Raw genomic sequence first — 21,038 nt, 5'->3', positions numbered from 1 at the left:
AAATGTGCATAGCAAACATTTTTTTACATGGTTTTAATTTTTAATCGTCAAATAAACTTCTAGTTTTCAATAATCACCTTGCATTTTTAATACACATACAACACTATAACCGGGATTTTTCACTCAGAAAATCTTTTTTGTATTAACCAGTAACCACTAATTTGACTTGTTATTTATCTTTTTTGTCTACATTTATTTAAATCTATAACTATATTTTTGTTCTCATAGCCCCCGTTCATTTCAAGCCAATCCCTCTTTTTTGTATGTGCAATGTGCATCTGCATGTGCACCCATTGACAGTCCAGTGGGGACTTAGACAAAGGTACGTGTATTCAAAAAAGATAAAAGAAGGCAGTTATTGTTTGAGACGTTTTGATGGAATTCATCTATAAGGCTTTAATAATGATACTGAAAGATAACAGTTTATATCTCACATGTCATTCGGAAATTTTTGTATTGTTATTTATAAAATTGTGCATGTTACAAATAATAATTATCGCTACTGCACCTACCTTGAAAATCAACAATATCCGTATCTTGTCCTACATCTTTCAAACCTAAATCCATGACGTATTTCTGGATTGCATTGCTCACATGATGTTGAATTAGCGAGCTTACGTTATTTAGAGTACTAGCTTGTTCTAAGCTTATATTTCGGTAGAGTGCTGGCTCATTTGAGTTTTCTAGCCGATGGCAGTATTGATATGAGAAAGGAAGCAAGGCACGTTTTTTATGGGAATTCAAAAAAAAACTTATTTTTTTTCTAAATTCATCCATATTGTCATCATCATTTTTTAGGTAGTCGTTGTTATATTCGGGAAGTATATACTTTACATTTGTTGCAATACGTTTTATTTCAAGCACACTAGTAATGACTTTTTTTAGGTCCTGATAATATGTTGCTGTATTTCCTAATTTATTGAATGATAGTATATTAAATGCGTCGCACATGCACTCAAACATTTGCCGACCTTTTTTTAATTGACTCAATGCAAAATTAAAGGTTTCCCAGAATCTGCTATAGTCAAATTTAAGTTCTATAAACGAACTACTTTTACCATTGTTATGTTTCTTTGATTGATAGTTCTTCAAACTCCGTATCCTATCCTTTTCATTTTTTACTACATTTACGCTTTCATTTAAAATATGATTTATCAATGTGATAAACTCTAAGACAGTATTTACATACACACACCCGAGTAATAAGATAGTCATATGATATTTTGTACTGACGTTGTCGACGTTAACATAGTTGTTAGGCTCTGTTTGGCTGTTTGGCTCTTCGATGGGTATAAATACATCTTTTCCGGAAAAATATGTAATCTCGTTGGTAACAAATTCGTATTTCACGATCACATGATTCATTTTACCCCAAACAGGGAAACTAAGTAGTGCATTTAGATTGTTAACTAAGTTATTTACTTCATCGCACGAAACGAACAATTGTAAATTACTCACCGTTAAAAAAACAGTACAATATTTCAAAATATAGAACATTTTACTCGTATAGATATATGTATGTATATATATATATATTTGTGTTAAATTCAATAATCGAAATATTTACGGATTTAAAATAGTTGATCAGTTTGGAATAATCAGAGCACTTATTAGAAAAACGTTTTAAAATCCGAAATTATGCATATTCAAAATAAAAATGTTTGACAAATAAATTTCGCATAAAGTAAGTTCGTAAAAATTTTAAACACAACTATTACAATTGTTTTATTATGCATGCCATCTTTGCACTCTGTAATGTAAATATATAGAATATGACGTAGTCTTAGCCTTAGTATAATAATATATACATAATACAGGGTGATCATTTTATCGTGAAACACTTAATATCTATGGTCTATATCTATATAATAATAAGCTGCCTCTTCTGATAAATTACCAATATGGCGTGTTAAATTGCTTTGGGTCCATGCATTAAAATCTTATGAATTTTTGGAGTTATAGAATGCCATGTACAGGGTGATAATAAAAAAAATATTATGAATCACTCAATATCTCCCGGGGTTTAATAAGAAAGTAACATTTTTTTTTCATAAAATGTGATCTCAATTTTTCATAGTTTTTTCCCCCCTTTCCTAACTAATAATTTTTATATCAACTTAAATGGTAACGTATATATTTTATTAACTTTTTGGATTGAAAATAATGTACTTAAAATTTTGACTGGTCGATAACTAGTTTCGGATAACTATTTTTAAAGTTATGAGAGTTTTAAAGCTATGATGCGAGGGAAAGTGCGGTTGGGAAATAAGCGCAGATAAAACTAATATTACACTCCACCTTTCCTCAAGCCCTAAACTTGACCTAAAAAAGCGTAATAAACAAAACGTTTCCATATTTTTCAGGGTGTATGGTATTTATTTAATTTGTCAACAAATTTAAATATATGAACAATATCGTGCTTTGCATAAAACAATAATAAAATATTATTATTCCCAGATTTCTAACTATTCAAGCTTAAAGATAGAAGTGTTTTCACAATACATACGATTTGTCTTTATATTCTAATTTATTTTATTATCTAAGTGTGATTATAATAAATTATTTCTACGTACCTTTACTCTGGCCCGTTGATAATACAGAAACTATGTTTCAAGTTGATTAATTTGAGGTACGCTTGGCAGGTTATGCACAGGAATACACAGGAAGCCGAAGCTTCCCAGGAGTCTCCAATGGAAACGTAGATGAATGAGTGGAAATATAAATTATATAAATGAAAATATTATCAATCGATGAGCGGAATCAAATAGTTAATAACTTTTAAGTTTGATTGGTAATAAACATGCATATGCACTGATTAAGGTTTAAAGAAACACAATATACAAAAATAAAAACTCAGTGGATGTGCATTAATTTTATTTAAAATAATTGATATCTGAAACATACAAATTGCCTAATATATGAGTGCAAATGCATTGTACAGTGTTGTAATGTAACTAAAATAAGTTCGAGATTTATATACTAGGTATCTAATGTAAACGGATAAGTGGTGCTATAGCCTATAAAACGCTACACGAATTTATGCGGGATTCCCGCCGTCAACAGAGTACACTATGTTGACACACTCGCCATTCTTGTGTAAAGCACTGCTTGTCAGTATAATTTAAAATCGATGCCTAAAATAATAGGTTAAGTTTAATATTCTGAAAAATCTTTAGTTAAAATAGTTGTCTCGTCATATTCAAACCCCAAATAAAAATGGAAGGTCTAATACATTTTCTGTTATATGAATAGACGTTTCGTATTTTAAACCTAAATCAAGGAAGTAATTCTTTATGACACGATTTATATGATCTGTAATTAGTGATCCAATGACAAAAATATCATCGTAATTTTTTCGGCATGAACATTTTGCTTCCTTCGAACCCGATACATTACAGTACTTCAAAGTAAAAAGAACCAAGTTACTTTTAATTTTATTGTTCAAAAATTCATTCAACATTGTATTAAATACACCAACTAAAGTATCGTCGTTCAAGTGACAATTGTCTTCATAAGCGGGTAGTACCACTTTTAGATCTTCGGTGATTTTTTTAGTTTGAAGCAAACTAGTTTTGACAAGCTGAATATCCTGATAAACTTGTACATTTCGTATATTAGTGAGATCTTTTAATTTCAATAAAAAAGACAATGCGTTATGCATGTAATTAAACATCAGGTTATAATTTTTTAATTTTTTCAATGCAAAAGAAAAGATTTCCCAGTAGCTACTATAATCATAACTAAGAACTCTAGATTTAACGTGTCTTTTTTTTTCATGCATGATTTTTTGTTTTTTCTTTAACTTTCGTACTCTATCTTTTTCTTGTTTCACTTCAATGTCACTTTCTTGTAAAATAATACTAATTAATGTAAAGAACTCCAAGATAGTGTTTGAATAAACGCATCCCAGCAATTCAATGGTCATCCAATAGTTTGTTTCAACACTTTGTTCACTGACTTTGAACTGATCTGGATCTTCCGTTGGTTGAATTAAATCGTTTCCGGAAAATAAGTCGTCCTCGTTTATGTCTGATATGAACGACTTATTTTCCATCATGTGTCTGACTTTTAGATGGTTGATCTTACTCAAACCTGGATTGCAGAGAATTGTGTTTAATGTATTGGCAAGGCTTTTTTCCTCTACATAAAAAACAAATAAAAATATACAAAATTATATACGAGAAAGGTAATATTTCCAATCTTAAAGTATTTTATCCTATAAAAATAAAACAATTAGCTAAAATATTTATGCCGGGAAATTAAAGATTATGTTAGATTAGTAATACCATTTAATCGTCAAATTAACATATGACTTTAACTTTCCCTGCATTTTAAGAGTACATCAAATAGTGTATTTACTCAAAAAATCATTGTTATCTTTACCGATGATTTGACTTGTTCTTTATTTGTTTTGTCAATTTAAGTCAATGGTCTACGAGCATTTAAAATAAAAAGGAAAACATTTTTGATTGAGATATTTCATTAATTTGGTAGAATTCATCCATGAGGCCATAATAATGGTACTGAAAGATTACATTTCATATCAAACATGTAATTCGAAAATGTTTGTATTGTTACTAAACCTAAGTACTAGCTTTCAATTGACATGCACTATTTTGCATACAATAATACAACCAAGATTTTTCATTCACCAATCAGTGTTGTTCTCATCACTATTCAGCTTCTTACTTATTAATTGGGGTTTAATTAACAAATAATTATAGTATGCAATTTATAAAATTGTGCATGATAGAAATAATAATTATCGCTACTGCACCTACCTTGTAAATCAACAATATCCGTATCTTGTCCTACATCTTTCAAACCTAAATCCATGACGTATTTCTGGATTGCATTGCTCACATGATGTTGAATTAGCGAGCTTACGTTATTTAGAGTACTAGCTTGTTCTGAGCTTATATTTCGGTAGGGTGCTGGCTCATTTGAGTTTTCTAGCCGATGGCAGTATTGATATGAGAAAGGAAGCAAGGCACTTTTTTTATGGGAATTCAAAAAAAAACTTATTGTTTTTCTAAATTCACCTATATTGTCATCATCATTTTTTAGGTAGTCGTTGTCATATTCGGGAAGTAGATACTTTACATTTGTTGCAATACGTTTTATTTCAAGCACACTAGTAATGACTTTTTTTAGGTCCTGATAATATGTTTCTGTACTTCCTAATTGATTGAATGATAGTAAGACGAATGCGTTGCACATGCACTCAAACATTTGCTGACCTTTTTTTAATTGACTCAACGCACAATTAAAGGTTTCCCAGAATTTGCTGTAGTCAGAGTCGGGTTCTATATATAAATTACTTTTACCACTTTTAAGTCTGCTAGATCGATATAATTTTACACTTCGTATCCTTTCCCTTTCAAGATTTGCTAACTTTTTGCTTTCATTTAAAATATGATTTATCAATGTGATAATCTCTAAGACAGCATTTACATACACACATCCAAGCAACAAAATAGTCATATGATATTTTGTTCTTACGTTGTTGACGTTAACATGAGAACTACTTGACTCTTCGATGGGTATAAATACATCTTTTCCGGAATACAATACAACTCTGTCGGTAGTATATTCATACTTCACTCTTACATGATTGATTTGATTCCAACCGGGGAAACTAAGTAGAGCATTGAGATTGTTAACCAGGTTAGTTAATTTACCACACGAAACGAACAATAATTGTAAATTACACACCGTTAAAATAACAGTACAGTATTTCAAAATATGGAACATTTTACTCGAAGTATATATATTTTTTTTTAGATTTAATAACCGAACTATTTACGGATTGAAAGTTTTGACCAATTTGGATGTATTAGAACACTTATTAAAAAGATGTTTTAAACTCAAAATTATGCATAATTTTTTTAAGAAAAAATAAATTTGACATGAAGTAAGCTCGTAAAAATGTTAAGCACAAATATTACTTTTGTTTTATTTTGCAATGTAAAGATACTCTGTAATGTAAATATATAGAACACGACATAGATATTGCCTTCGTATAATAATAATAATAATAATAATAATATATAATAATATATATATATATATATATATATATATAGATGTATTTTGTTTAGCATACAAAATAAAAAAACTATTCACGATGTTGTGACCCAAAAAAAACAAAATAATATTCTTGGTTGATGTTAAACCTAAAAAGAATTCATAAATTAAAGTTCATATTTTTATCAATTGATATGAAAATAGTAGTGTAAAAAAATTACAATTTTCAATTTCACAGCACGTCTAAGTATGGTTATTTTCAGATCTGATCAAAACCGATGACTGATTCTATAGGGACAAAAAAAGAAGACTATTAGCATAGCGACTTCAGTTTGTGCAATTAAGTCAGCGCTGGATGATCTACTATGATCAATTTTTTTACCTTCGTCCTTCCGTTAAATCTTTAAAATTTATTCATACTATTTCGCGTTTTGTCGTACTATTTTAATGTTCAATCAATAAATCTTTATTTTTATGTCTATCGATCTTTATGTCGATAATACGATATCGTAACACGAATGTAATTGGTATTTATAGAGCTGTAAACACTGAACTCAATATATGGAACGCGTATTGCCCATAGTTGGCTGCTTATGAAAATGTCCCCGGGTAGGTGGCTACCATTTTGTGTACTTTTATTGTTTTATCCACGATATTTATTGTTTTTTCTATGATTTATCATATATGTATATATATATGATGGTGTTATCACAGAATAGATAAAATTATCATCACCTAACCTAACATTTAAAGACATATCATGGAAAAATGACGTATAATTTTTACTTTTTATAAAAATGTACACAAAATGGCTGCCTCCCAGGTGGGGTCATTTTTTAATCTGAATACGCGTTCCATATATTGAGTTCAGTGGCTGTAAACCTGTAGAACATTTTTAAATAGATTATCTTATCTGATTTAGATTATAAATAAATAAAAAGTGAATTCGTATCAATTTCGGCCTGAATTTCGTAACATTTGATGGCCACTGATAAGACGTTGTGTCCTATCCATATTTTTATTATCAACGGTCTAGAATGATTGTTAAAAAACGACTAACTATAAATAGATAACAAGTGGCTGCTGCGGTCGTATGACCGTCTTTCTATAAGCGCCCCCCTGAAATTGTTCTAATTACAAGTTAATGTAAAAGGAAGGAAAATATGAATATTGGCGAATGAGAAATAAGATATGGAATTTTGTGACTTGCTCAGAAGATGTGCGTTAATTTTATTTAAAATCTATGATATTACAATTTTTAATGTATGAATGCAAAAATACTATGATAAATAAGTTGGAGATTATATACTAGGTACCTAATGTAAACAGGTAAGCGATTCTATAGTCTATAAACAAATACGCAGACCTATATTATGCGGTATTCTCGACGTCAACAAAGTACTCTTGTCATAGTTTATGGACGGGCAGATGATAACGATATTGAGGGTACCACTGTTAATAGCAGGTACTTCGCATAGAAACAGTCACCATTCTTGTATATAGCACCGCTTATCTGTATATTTTTAAATCGATGCCTATAATTAGAGCAGTGGAAAGTCAAATACATTTTCTGATACATGAAAAGTCTCGAAGTATTCCAAACCTAAATCAAGGAAGTAATTATTTATGACATGCTTCATATGTTCTGTAATTAGTGATCCAGTGACAAAGTAATCATCATATATATATTTACTTGAAATTTTTGCTTCCGGCAAATCCTCTACTATACAGTATTTTTTTGTAAAAGAAACCAAGGCACTTGTAATTTCAATGTTTATAAATTTATTCAACAATGAGCCAAATACACGAACATTTTCATCGTCGTTCAGTCGACAATCGTCTTCATAAGTGGGTAGTACTCGATTTAGTTCTGTTGTGAGTATTTTTGTTTGAACCAAACTATTTATGACAAGCTCAATATCCTGATAAACTTGTATACTTTGTATGATAGTGAGATCTTTTAATTTCAATAAAAAAGACAATGCGTTATGCATGTAATTAAACATCAGATGATATTTTTTTAATATCTTTAATGCAAAAGAAAATATTTCCCAGTAACTATTATATTCATAAGCAATGCTTATAGATTTAACGTTCTTTTTGTTGTTATGCATTGTCTTTTGTTTTCTCTTAAACCGTCGTACTCTCTCTTTTTCTCGTTTCACTTGATTGTCGCTTTCTTGTAAAATAATACTAATTAATTTAAAGAACTCCAAGACCTTATTTGCATAAACGCATCCCAGCAATTCAAGGGTCATCTGATATTTCCCTTCGACACTTTGTTCACTGACATTCAACCGATATGGATCTTCCGCTGGATGAATTAAATCGTTCCCGGAAAACAAGTAGTTTTCGTTTTTAAATCCCATGTGTCTGACTTTTAGATGGTCGATCTTCCTCCAACCTGGATTGCTGAGGATTGTGTTTAATATAATAGCAAGGCTCTTTTCCTCTGCATAAAAAAGAAATAAAAAATATAAAAAAATTGTATTCGAGAAAGGAAATATTTCCTTTTATTAACAATTTTATTTCAAAATAAATAAAATATTTAGTTAAAATAATCATAACAAACATAGTTTAATTGCCCTGCACATATATAGCACATACTATAGTCATGATTTTTTACCCAGAAAATCATTGTTTTACCTACTACCATTGTTTTACTTTTTTTTTATATTTACCTACTACTGATTCAAATTATTATTTTACTTTTTTATCATTTAAAGTCTAGTTATAGTGGTCTATTGCAATAAAAAAAGATAAAGGAAAACAGTTAATCTTTGATGTGTTTTATTAATTTGGAGAAATTGATTTACAAGGGTATAAAAATGATACTAAAAACTTTTAATTTTCATCCACTTGTTTACATACAATAGTACAATCATGATTTTTAATTTACCAATCAGTGTATTCTCATCACTGCTTAACTTCTTATTTTTGTATTGGGGTAAAATATTATAATAATCATTATAGTATGGAATATCGTAAAAAATAGTATGTGTTAAAACACCTACCTTGTATTTCGACAAAAGTTGTATGTCCTACATCATTCAAACCTAAATCCAAGACATAATTTTTGATCGCACTGTCTACTTGATTGTGAATTAGTGTGCTTATGATTGTTAAATAACTAACTTGTTCTGAATTTAAGTTTTTAAAGGGTACTGGCTCACATGAGTTTTCTAGTCGTTGGCAGTATTTTTTTGCGAAACGGACCAACATAAATTTTTGGAAATTTAAAAAAAAATCGAATGTTTTTCTAAATTCACTTACATTGTCATCATCGTTTTTTAGGTATTCGTTGTTATAATCGGGAAGTAATTGATTTACATCTGTTGCAATACGCTTCATTTCAAGCACACTAGTAATGACTTGATGTATGTCCCGAAAATATGTTTGTGTATTTCCTAATTGGTTCAAAGGTAGTAAGATAAATGCATTGCTCATGCACTCAAACATCTTCCGGCCTTTTTTTAATTGACTCAATGCAAAATTAAAGATTTCCCAGAATTTGCTATAGTTATACTCGGGTGCTGTAAACGAACCACTTTGACCACTGTTATGTTTATTTGATCGATACACAGTAATACTCCGTATCCTGTTCCTTTCAATATTTTCTTCAATTTTGCTTTTGTTTAGAATAAAATTTATTAACACGATAGTCTCTAAGACAGCGTTCACATACACACATCCAAGTAATAAGATAGTCATATGATATTTTGTACTGACGTTGTCGACGTTAACATAGTTGTTAGGCTCTGTTTGGATGTTTGGCTCTTCGATGCCTACAAATACATCTTTTCCGGAAAAATGTATAATCTTGTTGGTAACAAATTCATATTTTACACTTACATGTTTCATTTGTCCCCAACCGGGAAAACTAAGTAGTGCATTTAGATTGTTAACTAAGTTATTTACTTCATCGCACGAAACGAACAATTGCAAATTACACACCGTTAAAAAAACAGTACAATATTTCAGTATACACATTTTTTTTTGAGATTCAGTAACTATTTAAGAGTTCATAATTATTGAACAATGTATAATAATCAGATCAATTGTAAAACAAAAGTTATAAAATCGAAATTTGCATTGGTATTTAAAATAAAAATGTATTAATGTGTTGACATATAAATCTTGCATGAAGTAAACTCATAAATATTTAAACATAACTATTACAAGAACTACTTATTACTATAACTCTTATTGAAAAAAACATTTTAAAATTAAAATTATGAATAGGAATTAAAAATGTTGGACAAATATATTTCGAATCAAGTAGCTCGTAAACATTTTTTTTTATTTTGCATACTACCTTTGCACTCTGTAATGTAAATATATAGAATATGACGTAGTTATAGCCTTGGTATAATAGTATATGTATAAAATAAAACAATAGTAACAAATATATATATATTCAATATATTTTTATACATATGTTAGCAAATTCATATGTATTTTGTTTAGTATACAGAATAAAAAAATTTTAAATATCGTAACCCAAAAAAAACAAAAGAATTTTCATGGTTGACGCACAAATTAAAAAAATGTCATAAATAAAGTTTATATTTTGTCCATTATTTATTCCAATACTTTTGAAAATAGCACTATAAAAAACAATTATTTACAGTTTTCAATTATACACCACGTGCTTTGCTGCTGTAATTATCATTAGCTCATTTTTTCAGTCCGCCGACTAAAAAGTATTTCTAATCTAAGTGTGGTTATTCCCAGATCCTAGCAAAACCGATGACCGATTTTACCGTGACGAGTAGAAAGACGGTGCCGCGACTACTGTTGATAGTCATTATATGACTGTAGTTGCAACAGTGAGACATTTGGATGTTGACGAAAGAAAAAGACTGATTAAGCTGACGTCAAAACCACAATTGCTCGACCTATTGGGCTGAACCACAACATTGTGCAAATACTGACTGGACACGGCACATTCAGGTCCAAACTCCACAGTTTTAAGCTAGTGGACGCTCCTAACTGCGAATGTGGCGACCCAAATGAGGATGTAGAGCACGTTCTATATCACTGTCGGATTCAATGAGGAGAGGGACAGACTTGAGCTTGCTGTTCATAGAGCGAGTCATCTGTGGCCCTGTGCTCCCTAGGTCTTCATGACGCCTAGACCGTTATACGCTGCGCTTGACAAGTTTGCGAACAAGATCAGGGAGCGTTCATGAGCCGCCATAGAAGTACAGAACGCCATCCTGGCCGTGTACTTGTATTGCGCCCGTCATACTTCAATTGGATAGCCCTAAATTTGGGGCGAACTACTAAAGCCAAGAAACGATCGATAAAAATTATATATTTAAGTATATAATTTTTCGAATAATTTTCAAATAAGGTTAATTTTAGTACAATATATTAGAGTAAATAACGAGTAAACGATATTATCTAGTGCAAAAAAATAAAATTAATAATAATCAAAAAGACAATTGCTAAGTTAAAACATAATACTTTAATGTTTTATTACTAACTCATGTGTGTTAACACATTTTTTTTAATTCACTGTTTTATTTTCAAAAAGCATTTATCCTGTTAACCCTTGTAAACCTAACCTAGTCTATCCGTCCTTGTTAGACCGAAAGAATGATAAACAAAATTTGGGTTTGATTGGTCATAATTAGAAAGAGAGAGTGCCTAAAATAAATGTTCCCTAAAAATGTCGGTTCGATTAGACCGTTATTTAAAAAATTAACGTTAATGACTTGGAATCCTTTTTTCCACTTAAAATGGATGGAAAAGTAGTGGAAAAAGGTTTTTAACATTTGACCTACCAAAGAGGCTATAGTCTATGATTTTGTTCTGAATAATAGACGGATAATTACAGTTTATCACACGATTCCATATTTTCTCATCTTCGCATCACGGCTATAGTTTAATAATATTTTAAAAGGTAGAAACAAATTGTAATAAAAAAAACATTATCTTATCAACGTTGTTGTAATAATTGAAAGTATATAAATAAAACTAAATCAACTTTACATACTATTCGAGTAATAATAATATTGTAGTCACTAAAATATTTTTAAACTTTTTTTTGGAATTATTTGATATTAATTATGTATATTAATATTAGATGTAATTTATGCATGTATGTACATAATATGTGTATTGAATGGGTCCATATTAGTTTGTTCCCAATTTTTTCTTTAACTACTGAACCGATATTAGTGAAATAAAAACCCAACTAATCGTTAAATCCTCAGGAATATTTTAGTTAGGTTTAACTATCGTGAGATAAACTATAATTACGCAAATGTGAAAATCAAATTTAGATTTTTTTAGCATCATAACTTTGATATTAATTATTAATATTAAGATAAAAAAAAAATTGTTTACATAGGTATTTAGAATTTTTTCATAGTCTTGTATTTTGTTGTGAATTTTTTATTCTGATACAAATAAATTTATTATATATGTATATAACTTCGCAATTTACAACATATTAGATGGTTTTCTAGCGTCAAGTTTATAAAATATTCAACTAAATGTTAATTTAACAATATTTAATATGCACATTACAATAATATTATACGAAAACCTTCTAAATTTAGATCTATGAATAATATCGTGTTTCACATGAATAAATATAAAATATTATAATTTTCAGAATTCTAACTATTAGAGCTTGAATAACTTTTTTTGTAATTAATTATTTGTAATACTTGATTCACATATTGTATACACCAAGGATTTTGTTTCCATCTTATCATTGTTGTTGTACATTCTCGAAAAAATATAAATAAAACTAAATCAACTTTAGATACATATAATAATAGTAGGGTGCTATTTAACAAATAATATAATGGTATACATAATATATACTTGGTATTTAGAGATAAACTATAAAATATTTTTAAACAGAGTGGACATTAAGAAACGTTGAATTTATTAACACAGCAATAGTTCCCTTATTTTTCAAACACACTACACCAAGTGCAATTTTATTGTATTGGTTTTGATTTTGATATTATTTTTCAAATTAAATATTAGTTAGTCCTGTAGATAATCACCCATCGGGACTGTTTGGCAAAACGTCTTAATATAGCCCATGAATACTTGATCAAACAGTTTCATGATAGTAGGTTTAAAATCATCCAGCATCTCCTCCCAATTTTGATTCATTAAATTGTTTACTGTATCGCCTGTGATTAAACATAATACAATTTATCAAAATGTAATGTTTATAGCTTTCTTAATCTAGAAAATACAACTGAGTAAAAAGTTATGGAGAAGATAAAAAAATAGAGTACACCTTATACCGAAAAAAATAAAAGTCTTTTTACACTTCATACTCCATGTAATAAAATCAACATAACATACACATTTAAATAATATTTGTAACTTTTTACGGCTTCATTACATTGATGTAATTTGTTAATATTAAGGTTAGGTATAATTTATGCATGCATGTAAATATGCATATTAAATGGGTGCATATTAGTTTGTTCCCACTTATTCTTCTGGAAATATTGTACCAATATAAATGAAATAAATCCCAAATAATCGTTAAATTCCCAGGAATATTTTAGTAGGGTTTAATTATTGTGAGATAAACTATAATTATGCACATGTAAAAAACAAATTTAGATTCCTAATATTTATACTATTAAAGCTAGAATAGCTTTTAATGTAATTAATTATTTGTTATGCTGAATGAACATGTTATACACACCGAGAATTCTGTTTCCATTGAATAAGTTGTAAAAATGAAAATGGATTCTTGAAACTGATATTGTCTTCGATAAATGTAAAGGTTCCAAAAAATACTCTCCGTCCTTTGTAATTTTTTGAAATTGTATCGTAAAATTACTTTTGTAGTTGTCTAAAATAAATACGAGACATAAAATAAAGAATTTTAAGGAACTGTGCAAAGTATACATTATTGTAAGTATTTGATTACCCATCCAGGTTTCGAATTTTCCTTTTCCTTGGACCGGTACCATAAACAATCTTCCACTAATTTCGTAAAAACCCTTATTTATAAAACGTTCTCTCGCTTCTATACCGACAAAGCATTTGTAGGTTTTTCGATCAAAACTAGAACATCATATTACAACAGTTAAAACAATCTTAGGGTAATATAATGTAGAAAAAAAAAATTATAAAAAATCATACTTTATAGCGTTGATAGCAAAAGAACGTATACCATGCACATCTAAGTCTCTGAGTTTGAAAACTACTTGATTTTGACTTTGGCCTTTAGAGACTTCCATCGATTTCAGGTGATAAGGGTCCATTTGGGGTAACCCAAGTCGAGGGACGCCTATTATGATTTTAATGAGAACTTTCAACACTAAAAGTTATCAAATAATAAACTTACCAGGGGCTATGATAGGTATAGCTTCATCCAAAGCTTTCCAAATGCACTGGTTTAGATTCGGATCACTTAAACGGCATGGTGTGAAACTTACTGGAAATTAACACACATTTGTTGTGTTACAAAGTAGTTAAACTAACAATTGTGTATTTTTTATTCAAAAATAATTTACTTAGCACATAGTTTTTTTTAAATGAGTATGTTATGATAAAAAAAAATATATATATATAATAGTTATACATTATTATAATCAAATAAACAAGATGACTTGTTTATTTCATCCTATTCACTACCAAAAATGGATACTGCAAGAACACACTTAAGAAAGATCAGTATCGAATTTACTCGAAAGTGCTAAAGTTTTATTAGTTTAAAACTGATTATTCTCGATTTTTAAATTTAATTGTCTTAAAATGTAATTTGACTTCAAAATACTTAAACCCTTTTTTTATTTTGGAAATTTCGGTAAAGCTTAGACTGCCATACAAAAGTTTATTTTAATTACCTAAAACGTTTTTAAGTATTTATTAAGAAATGTATAACCATCTTAATAAAACAAAATATATTCTTAACTAACAAAATGTCCTATATAACATCAAAAGCGTTTATACAGTATTATTTTGTACATATTTATATTTTAAACTCTTTACTTGGCACGGTATTTCTGAAAATGCAATGTTAATTAATGGTTTAAAATATAATATATATACCTACATTTGGTAGGTGACATTCCATGATTTTCCTAAAAAGTACTATAATTTCAATTATTTTTAATATTTTAATTGGCCCTTGACAAGTCTGGCGGTGTAATAAAATTAAAATGTTTAATATAACAATTTTTAGCTTTATTTAAATTGTTTACGGTAATACTCTTAATTAAAAAAGTATGTGTTCTCGTCAGTAATTATTACATGCTTGAAACATAATAACACCGTCGAAGTAGTCGAGGCTTTATTAATAAAAAAAAAAAATGCTGATACTCACACAACATAGATGGTCCTTTCGCAAAGGCCGCAGGAACTGCTAATGCCAATGCAAACATATAGCAAAGTAACCTTATTGGCCTAGCTAACATTTTTATATTTAGTTATTTTTGTTTTATACAATTTTAACTACAAAAATGATCTAAACGACGAAGCTACCAAGTCAGTACTGTCAGCAAATTCAACTGTAAACTCAATTGTAGTTTTTATAGTCTTATTTTTTAAGAAGGCTTTTTGGTGAGAAACAAATATATGTCTTTTGTATTGTTATAATATTATTTTACCATTTAATTAAATGCATTAAAACTTGACTGAATAAATTAGGTGTACAACTTTTCAATGTCAACAACAGCGCATTGAATATTCATCAAACTTTATCATTATAATGGAATTTTCGAAAATATTCTGCTTTAAGTTATTCAAAATACTGTTAACGTCGGAAGCGGTTAACACATTTTTTTTAGAAATGTTCTCATAACATTATTATGAAAATAATATAACATGTAATTATAATGATTCCAAATTCATGACCTAAACACCTATAAACAAGGAATGAACAGCCTAACAAGGTATCATAAAAGTAATGTAACAATGTCCTACATACTGTTCAATGATAAATAATGATATCCAACGTTTATTTATTAAAATAAAGAACTTCGTTCCAATAAATTATCACCTATCATAAATAAATAAAAAGATTATTAAACGTCTATAAAATTGTTATTGGCCAATAATGTGATTAAATTCTTATTTCTAATATTATTAGAGCTGATCGTCTCTCAATAATAATTTAGTGTTCATACATATTTTGTTTTTTTAGTCTAAACTTGATTTTTACTTTATAGGCAATAAACTGACCCCTTTGTTTAAATTCACAAAGCTATTGAAAAACATTTTAACCAACTCCCCTCCATAAGTTATCAGTTTAAATTGAATTCATACCTAAACGTTGTGAAATAGATTCCATGCAAATCTGTGGTTACTAGACCCCATTTTGGAATTGTCTTACTCGATTTAAACCGCACTTTATTTAGATTGTTTTGAATTAGAACTGCAAAGGTTTATACTGTACATGGATTGTTTTGTATTTCTAAGCCGCAAAACGAATTCTTCTTGTAGCAAGTCTATAAAACAGAAAACCAACTTAAAAGGTACTTAATTGGGGCCAAAAATTAAAAAGGTCGTGCAACAACACATATTTAACTTGTTGTGAATTTTATTAATGGCTCTAATTACTAAAATAACTCAACCGACCAGAATACCGCTTTTTTCTGTGATGTGACTTTTGGATGCGTTGCGTCTTTCCAAATTTGAAGTGATGCACAATTTTTTATTGAGTAATAGTATATACACAAAAGAAAAATATACTTAAGTACCGTAAAATAAAAACCAATTTGAATTATGATAATTTAGATTAATTCTAAAACGCCAAAAAAACTATTCAAGGCAAGGTTAGTTTAAAATTACTTTTAAGTATATAGGTCTATTATAGAGTCAAACTATCCGTAGCAATACTCATTGTTGAATATCATTAGTTAAATAATATTGTATGAGAACTTAATGTTGTACCTGAATCCTAGAGAGATTTACCATAATTCATGGTAAGTATTTTCACGGCATGTGTATTGTGTTTGTTTTCTCAATTAAACAATTAAATGGCGAAAGAAAATATTATCCTACTCTACCGGTTGTGAGTAATTCAAATTAGTATTGTGATAAAATAATACCAACAAATATATTTTATTATTTGTATATTAATAATGCACAAAAAAAAAAAAATTGTGTAAAGTATTTGTCATAAAAGGAATGACAGGTCTAGGTTTGCACACTACATAAACTATGTATAAGTTAAAATACCAAAACATAAATTTTATTATGGATATATTAATAATGTACAAAAAAATTAACTGTTGTAAAGTATTTGTCATACAAGGAAAGAAGAAAGGGATAGGTTTGCACACTACACAAACCGTTGTATGATTGGTCAAATTAAAGTTTAAAGATAGAATATTATGTTATAACGAAACACTTCATAACCCACTACTATAATATAACACTTTAAAAGACCATTTGATCAAGAAGTATTTTTACTTTCATCACTTAAATGGTAACACGGATTATATATTTTAATAAAATGTGGTCTTCAGTGCAATGCATCTCTCATCTCATTAATAATTTTAAATTCTAGCTAATTATTCAAAGCTGGTTATCTATTTTTTATTTTCATAATTTAGGGTGAGTACAAAATTAAATTCCTAGGAGTGTTCGTGTGTAACAAAAGTTCTAATGACATTTATTAATGAAACTACATGCGTCTCGGGTATCTCAAACTAAAATGGTGCTTACGGGTAATATTACGGCCAAGATTCCACTAGACGACTTATTAATGGTAAAATAAAGTCATACATAATTTCATTTAACAAAGTGATTGGTCATTCTTAGAAAATGTTTGACTGTTTTTAATTATTCTTTTGACATTTTCATGTCTAAGCTCTGGCACATAACCGAAAAAAGGGTAACGAAAAAAGCGTTGGGGTTGGGGGTGGGAATTAGCTGTGGTACATAACCGAAAAAAGCGTTCGTTACTAAAAGCGTTCGTTACAAAATCGTTCTTTACAAAAGCGTTACAGGGATAGGAGATAGGGGTGGGAGATAAGGGGTGGGAGATATGGGGTGGAAGATAGGGGGGATGGGGGGAGATGGGTTGGGAGATAGAGGTGGGAGATAGGGGTGGGAGATAGGGGTAAAGATTAGGGTAAGATATAGGAGATAAAAGATATGTTGTACGTTCAACGGTCAAGTTAGAACTAAATGATATATTCAAAGTAGTTTTATATCATTATCTATAATTCCACCACTACTCTAAATTTGTTCGGTACTTCAACGAGACATGGAAATGCTCTTTCGTGGTTGCAGACTCAGCTGAAAAACTTTTTCATACTTTATTAGCTAACCCAAATTTGATATATTCTTCGACAATATAGCCCCAGTGGCGTAGTTACCGGGGGGGGGGGCAAGGAGTTAAGGTGACCTCTATTGGTCGCTCGTCACTTTAAATAAAGTTCTATAAGCAAAAATTTCATCGTCTCAGTTTAATTGATGTAAATAACTTACTTCAAGGACGACAATGAGGTATCACATTGTTATCGCGAAACATATTCGTATTCACATATTATACTATATAAGACCGTGGGAATATTAAATACAAATTCTTTACTTTTTATAGCACTAATTATAATCGTTAAATTGTAAGTAAAAATAATGTGTGTTTCATTATATATATAAATAATCAGCCATTTTTCAGCCGAGTCTGCAACCACGATAGAACATTTTCATGTCTCGTTGAAGTACCGAATAAATTTAGATTAGTTGTGGAATTATAATTAAAAAAAAAAAAATTACATGGAGCTTCCAGTTACAGCATAAGGCCAAGGAAATTAAAAAATTATGTACAATCGAGTTTCTGGCTAAAATTGTAGTGTTTATTATCTGGCCAAAAGTAACTTAACATAGAGAATTAAACTATTTTGAATTTATTATTTAGTTCTAATTTGAACGTTGAACGTACAACATATCTCTTATCTCATAACAGATAACAGCGTAACAGATTTACATTCGAAATGGATCCGAAATGGTCTTTCCGATAATTGTCTTTCGTCGTCGCTTCGTAGTTAACATAACGAATGATTTTTGGTACCTTGCGGCGCGTAACAGCGTAACGCTTTTTTTGGTAACACTTTTTTTCGGTTATATACCGGCTAATTCTCACCCCTATCTCCTCCCGATCCCCCAACCCCATCTACGTGTGGTAACGCTTTTTTGGTAACGCTCTTTTCGGTTGTGCCAGGGTTATGTGCAAGAGCTCTAAGTCATGAAAATGTCAATATTATTGATTTTTATAACTAATGGAGTTTGACAGTAAAACTTGATAATAAAAACTCATAAAAAGTTTCCAGAAAATAAAAATAAAAATAATAATTTTCTTTAGATACAGAATAGTATTATGACAATTTACATTAAGATAAACTGATCATATCCTTTGTAAAAAAACAAACAATTTGATCTCTACATATAATCAATTTCTCATTATTGTATAACTATTTCAGATTACTACACGGTCGATCAATTACATGTTTCTAATTCAAAGAAATACATTTAATAAATAGCATACTATGCAACGTTAACGAAATTGTGGTTTTTGTAATTATTACCGGCTTACAGTAACCGTGTAAAGAACTAACACCCTTGGCTAGAAAATTCTAGGAACTTTCGAACGCTATAATAACCTCATGCATCTAACCTAACACACACATCTGTTTCTAGTTACTTTCCAGGTGTTTAGTTTTGCATTAACGCTAAACGTAGAAAGTCACGGTTGGACTGACGTAACTTAACACCTCAGTACGGTTTTTACTCATTAAACATGAACTTAAAAATATTAGTCCCTATTGTCAATCCGAACTAAACACCTGCATATTTACATTTTACATACAAGAAAAATAATCATATCATGAGAGCATTTTAAAATCTGTTAACATTATTACACGTTTATATATTTGTGATTACAATGTCATGCAATAACAAAAATATTAGTATCGTATATTACACGAACAAGTTAATTTTGGATAGGTGAAAATAAAATGACAGCATTGATTTTAGAATATACTAAAATCAATGATATCAAGCAAAAAATAAAATGGAATGCAAGGTTATTTAATTAGGTTAAATAAAGATTTATATCATGTGCGGATGATAGTAATACTAATTATTGGCGATGTATAATTTTTTTATTGCGTAATAATACACAAAAAAAAATAGATTTTAGTAACGTGTAATAAAAAATTAATTCTAAAAACGCCAAAAAAACTGTTCAAGGCAAGGTTAGTTTAAAATTACTTTTTTAAGTGTATAGGTCTATTATAAAGCCAAACGATCCGGAGCAATACTCATTGTTGAATATCATTAGTTAAATAATATTGTATGATAACTTAATATTGTACCTGAATCCTAGAGAGGTTTACCATAGTTCATGATGAAGTATTTTCACGTCATGTGTATTGTGTTTGTTTTCTCAATTAAACAATTAAATGGCGAAAGAAAATATTATCCTAATCTACCGGTTGTGAGTAATTCAAATTAGTATTGTAATAAAATAATATTAATAAATATATTTTATTATGTGTATATTAATAATGCACAAGAAAAAAAAAATTTGTTAAGTATTTGTCATAAAAGGAATGACAGGTCTAGGTTTGCACACTACATAAGCTATTGTATAAGTTAAAATATTCAGACAATTTAAAAAGGTATTTTCGAAAATAGATATGATATTACACTTAAGATTCAGTGAAAGAAGGAAGATCTAGTTGTGCACACTACACAATTTAAACACCAACCATTATATTGATTGTATGATAATTTACTATACTTCCTAAATTTATTTGGTAATATTATTTCTGTTGGGTACTTATTCATCCCTGCGGTTAGGGGAAAAAGAATTCTACCAAGGTCTTCACGCCTGTCGTAAAAGGCGACTAACGTGACGTAGAGCTCTCCGACAAGTGGCCTTCTGACAGGTCACTTCTTCTTGAGACACACCTTCCCTGGCCCGCAATTAGCACCCAGTGCTACTAGTCGGTCAGCGGTCGTAGGGGATCTCTTCGGGGCGAACCACTAAAGCCAAGGTACACCTG

General features: G+C 29.4%; 1 protein-coding gene across 1 annotated transcript; it reads right to left on the bottom strand.

Annotated features, from left to right (window-relative positions):
* Positions 1-12,504: 12,504 nt before the first annotated feature.
* Positions 12,505-15,527, bottom strand: LOC126844451 (protein takeout-like). The gene is made up of 6 exons (XM_050582662.1): positions 15,347-15,527; positions 14,366-14,455; positions 14,161-14,308; positions 13,946-14,082; positions 13,718-13,867; positions 12,505-13,187 (listed from the first exon to the last, which is right to left on the bottom strand). Exons 1-6 carry the CDS (start codon positions 15,435-15,437, stop codon positions 13,036-13,038), a joined length of 768 nt encoding a protein of 255 aa, XP_050438619.1. The 5' UTR covers positions 15,438-15,527; the 3' UTR covers positions 12,505-13,035.
* Positions 15,528-21,038: the final 5,511 nt, after the last annotated feature.

This window comes from Adelges cooleyi, unplaced genomic scaffold, assembly GCF_023614345.1.
Source record: "Adelges cooleyi isolate 19-005CV unplaced genomic scaffold, UGA_ACOO_1.1 ACOO_flye_CR_arks_rails_tigmint_CR_PRNA_108, whole genome shotgun sequence".
In the NCBI taxonomy this organism is placed as follows: domain Eukaryota; kingdom Metazoa; phylum Arthropoda; class Insecta; order Hemiptera; family Adelgidae; genus Adelges; species Adelges cooleyi.
This window is presented reverse-complemented; position numbering and strand designations above follow the sequence as displayed.